Source organism: Galeopterus variegatus, unplaced genomic scaffold, assembly GCF_000696425.1.
Source record: "Galeopterus variegatus unplaced genomic scaffold, G_variegatus-3.0.2 Scaffold4373, whole genome shotgun sequence".
Classification (NCBI taxonomy): Eukaryota; Metazoa; Chordata; class Mammalia; order Dermoptera; family Cynocephalidae; genus Galeopterus; species Galeopterus variegatus.
In genome coordinates this window covers 66,666-76,364 of record NW_007730484.1, presented here as the reverse complement: position 1 = coordinate 76,364, position 9,699 = coordinate 66,666, and the positions used below count along the sequence as shown (strand labels likewise).

The 9,699-nt window shown below is 52.3% G+C and overlaps 1 protein-coding gene across 1 annotated transcript in view; it reads left to right on the top strand.

Annotated features, from left to right (window-relative positions):
* Positions 1–9,699, top strand: part of PHF2 (PHD finger protein 2) — a 103,518-nt gene that overhangs the window by 68,832 nt on the left and 24,987 nt on the right. Inside the window, exons 5-7 of the mRNA XM_008587407.1 lie at positions 3,300–3,460; positions 5,722–5,863; positions 8,726–8,912. Of these exons, the coding sequence (XP_008585629.1) occupies positions 3,300–3,460; positions 5,722–5,863; positions 8,726–8,912 (490 nt within the window). The remainder of the gene's footprint in view (positions 1–3,299; positions 3,461–5,721; positions 5,864–8,725; positions 8,913–9,699) is intronic.

The following is a 9,699-nucleotide window of genomic DNA, read 5'->3' as shown; positions in this document are numbered from 1 at the left end:
CCGCCGAGGGTTCGGATCCCACATACAGACCGGTTCCCGCTCGCTGGCTGAGCGAGGTGTGGGCACAACACCGAGGGTTGCAATCCTGTTGCCGGTCCCGGTCCGGTACGGGCGCGACACTGAGGGTTGCGATCCGTTGCTGGTCACGAAAAAAGACAAAAAGGAAAAAAAAAAAGTTATTTTCCTTTCACTCTTTGAAGGTTCTTTAAATTTTGTTTTTATGTATCTTGTTGATGAGATGTCTGTTGACAGTCTATTTGCTGTCTTTTTGTTTTGTTTTGTTTCTGGTAAATAATCTGTTTTTTCCTCTGAAGACATTTAGGATTGTCTCTTTGTCTTAAATGTACCATGAGTGTACTACTATATTGCGTCCAGATGTGCATTTGTTTTTGTTTATACAGCTCAGAACTCAGAAAGCTCCTTTATTTTGAAGAGTCATATCTCAATTCTGAAAAATATTCTATTTTCTCCTTCAATTGCATTTCTTTTGCATCCTATCACTTTTCAAATCTCTCTTCAAATCACTGTCTTTTCCAGCCAGATATCATTTAATGCATGCACTGAGATTTAAAAATTTTAATTGTCATCTTTTTCATTTTTAGAATTTCCATAAAGTTCTTTTCAATGTTTCCTGGTCTTTTTTCATACTTCCTTATTCTTTGCCTAATCCTCTTGTTACCCTTTTGAAAATGTTTAATATTTTTATCTTACAGTCTCTTTTTCACTTGTTCTATGATCCTCAGATCTCGTGTTTTACTTTTTTGGCTGGTGTTTCTGCCAACTCTCCCTCTTGGTGGTTCTCTTCCTTATGTGAGGCGTGATTCTTCAGTGGGTCATTTTCCAGAGTAGATAGTATGTCCTGGGTTGCTGGGGTGTCCCTACAAGATGTCTTTGTGTTTGCCTTTTGCTGGAGTCTTGTAGGTTTCATAGTTCCAGATCCAATTTGGGGTTTCCAACCATGGGTTTAGTGTCAATTTGGAACTCTCACTAGTGAGACAAGAGCTTGGGATTCGAATTTATCAAGGGCAACTTTCCAGCTGTGGCCCTGGTAGTTGAGGGCTCCTGTGGCTTCCGGAGCTTTCTTTGCACAGTCTCCATTCTTTCCGAGCTTCTCACACGGTCGCCTCCACACATCCTTTCTCCTTCCCCACCTTCCTGTCTCTCCTGGTGTATCCTCAACACTATCACCGCAAGGTCAAGGCCAACGGACACTCTTCAGTCCTCATCTTAACCGGCCACTCGGCACAACTGGACACCGCAGTGCTCTCTGTCCTTGAAGTCCCTCCCTTTCTTGGAGGCTGGTTCAGGGCCTCTGCTCTCACCCCCCACCCAGCAGTTCCACAGCCTCTTTCCCCAGCCTCTGGCTCTTCTGAGCTCCTGACCCATCTATCCAAGTGGTACCTCCGCTGGAGAATCTGACCTGTGTCTCAGGCCAAATGTGTCCCCAGCTCAGCTCTTGATCTGCTCCTTGCCCCCCACTGCTGCCCTTCTTCCAGGGGTTCCTCCCTAATTGGCCCTGGCCCCTCATTGCTCACACCAGTCCCCAGCCGTTCACCTTTGCCTCCTCTGTACCCTTCCTCCCGTCAGGTCTATCACCTTGCCCCTCTCATGGCCCACCTGGTCCCAGCTGTACATGCAGAACCTCCCTGTGATGGTCTCCTTGCCCACCCTGGTTCTGTTGCAGCCCACGGTGCACACAGTGGTAGACAGAGCTGCAGGTGTATCACACCTGCTTCATCTGCCCAGCAGCTCCTGAGCCCACCCAACACACAGCGTGGGGGCAGGGCAGGGACACCACTGACTGCAGCTGCCCAGGCAGCCTTTTAAGGGGTGGGAGGAAGCCTGGGGCCACTGGCTTGGACTGAGAAGGTGGTCCAGCTGTGTGGCCTTAAGCTGACCACACTCTCTGGGACCCCGTTCTTCTGGAATATTGCTGGGACAGGTCGATGCTTCTTGATGGTCATTTGTCCCCTTTGCCTGTGGGCCCCTCTCATCTGCTTCTGGCCTGGGCGGTGGCAGTAGGGGGCAGGTGAGGACTAGACACTCTCCTTCTGGGTCCTTGGAGCTGGCACGGCAGCATGTGAGGGTCCTCCTTGCCAGTCCTGTCCCTCTGCAACTTCCTCTGGGTGGGCATGTGTGGACAGTCAGGGCTAGGCAGAGTGGGAGACAAAAAGGGACCTGGTTTTCACCCCTGCCCTCTCCACATGGCTTTGTCCAAGGCCTTCCCAATTGTGGATCTTCTGGGTCCCCTTCTGGAGGGGTGGACTCCATGGTCTTGGTGGCTTCTGTCCTCATGAGCTGTGACTCTGGTGGCTGCTGTGCCCTTCCAGGTAAAGTCACCAAGTCACAGTGAGTGAGTGAGGGGCCTGCCCGGGTTGGACCATTAATGTGGATGCACCAGACAGCTCCCAGGGGTCCTGGTGAGGGGTCTCAGCCCAGGGTCCAGAAGGCGATGTCTCTCTGAGCCTGCATTTCTTCACCTGTAAAATAGAGACATGAATTCTCTTCCAGGTAAAGTCACCAAGTCACAGTGAGTGAGTGAGGGGCCTGCCCGGGTTGGACCATTGATGTGGATGCACCAGACAGCTCCCAGGGGTCCTGGTGAGGGGTCTCAACCCAGGGTCCAGAAGGCGATGTCTCTCTGAGCCTGCATTTCTTCACCTGTAAAATAGAGACATGAATTCCTGAGGATGTCATTTCAGGCTTATGTCCTGTGGCTGTGGTGGGAGGTGGGAGCTGGCTCATCCTAGGGCCACCCTCAGTGCACTCGAGTCCTGTTCACACTCGGTCCTGCCCAGAGGTGGCTCTCCCTGGACGTTGCTCCCTCAGTGTGGCCCAGCCTGAGGGGGTTGTCCCCACCTGCTATGTACGCCTGGATGCTGGGAGGAGCACTCTTGTCCTCATGTGTTAGGCCAGGCTGGGGGCAGGTGATGAGAGGCGTTCTTGCACAGGCCATGGGGCCACCTGCCTCCGTGCCGTGGTTGGAAAGATGAGCTGCATCCCTCCATCTCTCGTCACCACCGCCACATCTCCATCTGTGACTCGTGTGTGGGACTGGGTGACCCTGCCCCCAGGTGGGGGGTCCTGGAGTCAGTACTACATCTGCTCTGTGGCTGACCAGTGGCCCTCTGAGTGTGGCACTGGGGCCAGGCCTCTTTCCCTGGCCCTGGAGGCATGTGGCCACAGGTGGGTTCAGCCTTCCTGCCCCCAGGTCCCGTCCAGGCCCATGCTGGTGCAGGAGTTGTGACAGGTGGCCCTCGGACCTGACATGGCCTCCGACCTGTGCTTACCCCCCCCAGTGCTGAAGACGTGGTGGCCCGTGTCCCAGGCAGCCAGCTCACACTCAGCTACATGGAGGAGCATGGCTTCACCGAGCCCATCCTGGTCCCCAAGAAAGACGGTCTGGGTCTGGCCGTTCCTGCCCCCACGTTCTATGTCAGTGATGTCGAGAACTATGTGGGTAAGTGCTGTCCCCATAAGGTCTCCATGGGCGCTCCCACCACCCTGTGTTTGCTGTCTCTGGCATCACAGCTGCATCCCAGTGCGGTAGGAGCAGGTGAGACTCAAGGCTCACCATACTGGTTCCTGGTGCTCCTAGATCAGACCCCAAGTCCTGCTGAGATGATGTGTGATCCTGGTAGGCCCCTTCCGCTCTCAGTTACTCTGGCTGCAAAGGGACTGGCCTGGGGGCCCCGTGATCCTGACAGCTGTGAATCCCATTGCCGTTAGGTGCTATAGGACACAGTCATGCCAGGAGGCCCTGGAGGTGTGGGGTGCCCTTCCCTGCCTGGTTGCTGGTTGCCGTGCCTAGGCCTGGCCTTCCTGTCTACACTGCCACCTGCCCTCAGGGTGCCAGGGCCACTTCCTCTCCTGGATTCCATCTGGTGTCCCCTGGCAGCTCCCAGTGCTGTGACGGGCTTAGTCAGGGCACTTGTGGGTGCAGGAGATGCCAGTGTTGGGGTGCAGCCAGCACTAAGGGTGCCACTCAGCCAGGGCTCAGCGTGTTTGTTGGGGATGCCTGAGTGGCTGGTGGGGGAAGAGAAGAAGCCCCCAAAAGGCAAGTGCCCGGGCCCTGTCCCCTCCACAGATGTCCCTGATGGAGTGCGGAGGAGATGGCTCTTAGAGGCTTTTATTGCTTTTATGTCTTTCTTTTTCTCTTATTTTTTATTATGGAGTTTTCTAAACACACACAAAATGAGAGAAATAAACAGTGAGCCCCATGTAGCTGCTGCAAAAAACACCAGCTTTCTGTGATTTTCTGCCTTCCCTACTTTTTTTCCCCTCTGGAGTATATTAAAGCAAATCTCTATGCATATATTGTTTCACCCATAAACACTCTAGTACGTGGCACTAACAGATGATTTAAAAACAAAATCGCAGTTCTGTCATTGCACTCTATGACATTAATGATGATTCCTTGATAGTATCAAAGACCTAGTTCAATTTCCCCCAGTTGCCTCAAAAACGCCTTTTTACATTTCAGTGTTTGAATCAGAATCCAAACAAGACTCACATGTTGCATTTGGGTTTTATGTCCCTGATGTCCCTGTTCTTCGGTGACAGCCTCCACCCCTCCCCTCCCATTGGTTTGTTGGAGAAAGGCGTTGTTGGTCCTGTAGTTTCCCACATCCAGTGTTTGGTTGTCCCTGTGGGGTTGTTTGACAGGTTCCTCTGTCCCGGGAGTTTCCTGTGAACTTGTGGTTGGAGGCTTAGACTTGTGCGTAGCTTTTCATCAGGACTCCCTCTGGGGGACTGTGCTTTTGTCCATGAGGCCTGCAGCGCCTGTCCACACACTTCCAATGACGCCCACATGGGTCGAGGCCCAGGCATTCATCCTCCTCTGTCCACAGAAATCCCAGCAGCCGTTCACGCGTGGTCCAAACAGCTGCTGAGAACTGTTGCAAAGGGCGAGTTGGCTAATTCTGCCCTTGCTTCCCCCTCTGTTAATCATGAGTCTTCTGTAAAGAGCTTTTCCTCCTCAGTTATCTAGTTATCCTGAACGTTTTCTCATCAACTACAGAAGAGGCAGGATAAATGTTTTTCCCTGTATTTATCAGTTTATCAATTTTTAAAATACAGATTGAATATTCTTTATCTGAAATACTTAGGATCAGAAGGGTTTCAAATGTTGGATTTTTTTGAATTTTTGAATATTTGTTATACTTACTAGTTGAGTATTTCTTGTTAGAAAATCCAAAATCCAAAATGCTCCCAGCATTTCCTTTGAGCGTCATGTCAGTGCTCAAAAAGTTTCACACTTTGGAGCATTTTTGATTTCAGATTTTCGGATTAGGGATGTTCAACCTGTTATGAGTTGGAGCCCTAGAAATGCAGGGGTTTTGAGTTTTATAATTTTTAAAGTGCAGGTATATCCCATACATTATTCAGGACATACTTATACTAAAACACATTTGTCGTTTATCTGAAAGTCAAATTGACCAGGCATCCTGTATTTTTATTTACTAACCTGTCAACCCTTGCTGAGGTTCCTGACTTGGCTGCCTCGTAGCATCTCCAGGCAAGTCAGGGCGCTTAGTTAAGCCAGAGGAACAGCACTGGAGTTGGACATTAGTGCTCGAGTCTTTGTGTCTAGCCACCTGCAGGCCCTGCAGCGTGTGAGGGCAGCTGAGTCTTCGTGTCTAGCCACTCCACATGTCCCAGCCTTGTGGGAGACCACGCCACCTTCCTGGGGTGCTCACACTCCTCCTGCCACTTCCCCAGGGCCAGAGCGGAATGTGGATGTGACGGATGTCACCAAGCAGAAGGACTGCAAGATGAAGCTGAAGGAGTTTGTGGACTATTACTACAGCACCAACCGCAAGCGGGTCCTCAACGTCACCAACCTCGAGTTCTCCGACACCAGGTGAGCTCAGTCACCCAGGGATGGAGGGACCAGGGCCAAGGGTCAGGGGTCATGGGGGCTGGCCCCAGGACCCGTCCCTGCTCTCAGGTGGCGGCCATCCTCGAGAGCCACCGAGAACACAGGTTGGAGGTCTCGGGAGTGTGAAAAACTGAGCACGGCATACGCTTAATTTTCCTGTTTGTATGTTAGAGTATGAAAGTTATGCATTGTGAACAATTCCAACAGACAGATGAGGAAAATGGCAAATAAATCCTCCCTGGCCTGTGTCCCATCCCACTACCTCCTGTTTGTATGTTAGAGTATGAAAGTTATGCATTGTGAACAATTCCAACAGACAGATGAGCAAAATGGCAAATAAATCCTCCCTGGCCTGTGTCCCATCCCACTACCCAGAGAGAGCCAGTGGGGAGTAGTCTCTTTGAGAATGCGTGCACTCGTGACACACACTCACTCACGGCCACACTCACCGACACCCTCACACACTAACGCAGACCCCGTGTTCACGTGGGTCAGGCCATAGCAGCTGCTCTGTGACCCGCTCTCCCTGCCACACAGATGCGCCTCAGCTGACCTAGTCCACTGAGTTCCAAGCAATTTTTGTAGTCAGCAACCCCATCACTGTCAGTGGGAGGCTGTTGTCCTCTGTTGGAGGCTGATCATGGTTCAGAGCTTCACTTCTGATCATGGTTCTGTCAGCTCCGCCCTTTGTTCTCAGAATACTGCTGTCTCCTGCATGCTTGGCTGTGGTCAGCACCTGCCCTGGCTCACCTCTCTTACCCCTCTCTATCAAATCCCCACTGCCCTCCAGCTGGCCCCTTGGGAAAGATCTGAAATGCTCATTCACCATAAGGTGTGAGTGGCTAAGAATGATTTCATTTTCACATCATTTCCACCTTGCCTACTTCCAAAAAGCACATGTGCAAAAGGGCAGGTAGGAAAAAATAAAAGGCCTATCAATAACCACACCAAGAAAGAGAAGACAGAACTATGCCAGGGGCTACAAAGGTAATGTAACTGGCTGTTGGGTTTTGTTTGAGCTTCCTGACAGCAAAGGCAAAAAGGGAAATGGTGTGGATTATGGTATCAGAGAAAGCAGGCTCCTCTGTGTTCATAAGAAGGATGTTCTCCAAGGCTCAGTTCTGAGGTGTGTGTTGCTTTGGTACAAAGAACATACTGAGTCATGTCTTCATCAGCTTAATTTGTTGTCTTTCCTGGAGGGGTCCTCACAGAGATGCCTGGGTGACAGAACTAGGGGGAGATGGTGCTTTGGCCTAGGATTTCCTCTTGGGCTTCTCAGGGACACTCCTTTACCTCCTGTGTCCCCTGGCCCAGTCCGAGGCACTTACATACCTGGCCATTCATATTGGTTTGGGCTTGGGCCCGGGCCCTCGAGCCAGCTCTGAGAGCCCGTTCTGGACCATCCCACAGGAAGAGACTGTGGTCTCCACTCCTTCAGTAAACCCATCCTCAAAGATGTTGGCCAGGCTGCAAAGACCAGGCCTGACCCCACAGGCCATCTGCGGTGGACCTCAGGGGCCCACAGAAGCATCTGCTGCGCAGCAGATTGAGGGTGATGTGCCTCCTGCCTATCATTCGGACATGTCACATCTAGACTCTCATTCACGGTGGTCTTGGACACCCACGGGGGGCTTTGGGATCTCCCCGGTGCAGAGGACTGGCTTTGCACCTGAGGAGCAGGCCAAGCAAAGGGAATAAGGAAATTTGGGGCTATGTCAGAAGGCGGGAGCAGCCCAGTCCCAGTGGCGTGTGTTGTGTGAAGGACCCAACTGGAGCTGGGTTGCAAGGGCTCCAGGCTGTTGGGGCAGGAGACCCTTTACTGCAGGCAGTGGTGCCCAGCCTGTTGGAGGGTCCAGGGGTTGACCATAGGCATAGACTGGGGTTATAAGGACTCCTAGGGGATGGGGAGGAATACCAGTTTGGAGCATGCCAGAGATTTAAAGGTGAGGGTCTATGATCGAGGCTGTTGAGTTCAAGGTGGCAGGACCTATCTAGGTGGGTGTGGCCTTCAAACAGGGTGATGGACACATGACAGACTCCACAGCAGTTTCAGATGGGGTGACAGAGACATAACGAGCTCCACAGCAGTTGGAGATGGGGTGATAGGTATGTGATGGACTGACTACGCAGAAGTTTCAGACAGGGCAACAGAGTTGTGATGGAGCCCATCTTGCCCATGGCAGCAAGAACTTCAAGACCTGGTTCTCGGTGGTGGCTAAACTGTCACTGCATGTGGTGGTGCTGAGCTTGTAATTGTTGATGCAGTATTGTGCATTTTAATCCAGGAAGGTGACATTTAGTTGAATCAAAGGCTGCCTTTGCCTTTCCCCATCTTCCGTGGATGTGAGTTAGCTGGATTTGACAGTGACCCAACGTGGCAGGGAGTCATAGGCACCCTGCTGTCTGCTCTGGATAGCATTGGCTGTTATTTGGGTGGCACCAGGAGGTGCCTGGCATACGTATGAGAAATGATATTAACTGTCAGGGCCCTGTCATGCCACAGCCATATGAATGTGGACCAACTTGGAAAGACTGACTTTCCAGTCCCCTAGGGAAGGCATACTCTCTCTGGGGTGGCCAGTTCTTGGGCCTTCTCCTTGCTCATCTTCTGGGTGTGGGGGCCAATGTTAGAGGCCTGCCACAGCCATACCCAACAGCTGGACTTGTTCTCTTCTCTGCAGTCCTCAATTTGCAAGTCTGTAAAATGGGAGCAATGCTACGTCACCCACAGGTGGTGAAACAGTGTGGGATGTGCCTTACAGAGCACCTTTGCTGCCCAGGGGGCATACAGAGTCGGGTACTAGGCCCCATCATCACTCACTGCTCTTCCTCTTCTGTCTGAAGAATGTCCAGCTTTGTGGAGCCACCTGACATTGTGAAGAAGCTGTCCTGGGTAGAAAACTACTGGCCTGATGACGCATTGCTGGCCAAGCCTAAAGTGACCAAGTACTGCCTGATCTGTGTGAAGGACAGCTACACTGATTTCCACATCGACTCTGGGGGCGCCTCTGCCTGGTACCACGTGCTCAAGGTGAGTCATGACCCTTGGATCACCTCACCCTTGACATGCCCACTGTCTGTCCACAGGACTGTCTGCAGTCCCCACGAGCCCTGACTGTAGCCAGCATGTTACCCCACAGAAAGGGCACTGGGATGTCTGCCTGGCACAGGGCTGTGGAGATGTTCTGGGTGGAGGGGCAGGGGTGCCTCTGGGACCAGAGAAGTGAATGAGTGTCTCCTTTTTCTAATAGGACTGAGGCTCATTAGCAATTGGGCAAGCCTACTGGGTGACCAAGCACTCAGGGAAGGGAGAGAGGTGTTACAAAGACTTCCTGGAAGAGGGGCTGGCAAGAGCCAGGGTCCCACATGGGAGCCAGCAGGCAGGTGCAGGGCATCTGAGCCTAGGCAAGGAGAGGGAAGCCAGAAGAAAAATGAGGTGCAAAAACAACAGAAACAAGCAAAGCAAACCCAGAGCTTTGGGCTCAACCAGCTGCAAATGTGGGGTGGGTTTCTCCAGAACAGCTGGAGTTTGAGCTGGGGGTGGCAGGCTCAGGTGCTGATCCTGGCTCTGCGAGGCCCTTAAGAACTGCTCTGAGCCCATCTTTGCCCCAGTGTGTAAGGACAAGGGTCTTACTGCCCTGGATGCAGAACCCCACCTGGAGCCTGGCACAAGGCCCCCTGGGAAACAGTGGCCTTCCTTGATTCCGGCCTGGAGTCAAGAGCAGAGTTATCGGGCTGGCCCGGTGGCGCACTGCGCTAGTGCGCCGCTTGAGAAGTGTGGCGGCGCTCCCGCCGAGGGTTCGGATCCCACATACAGA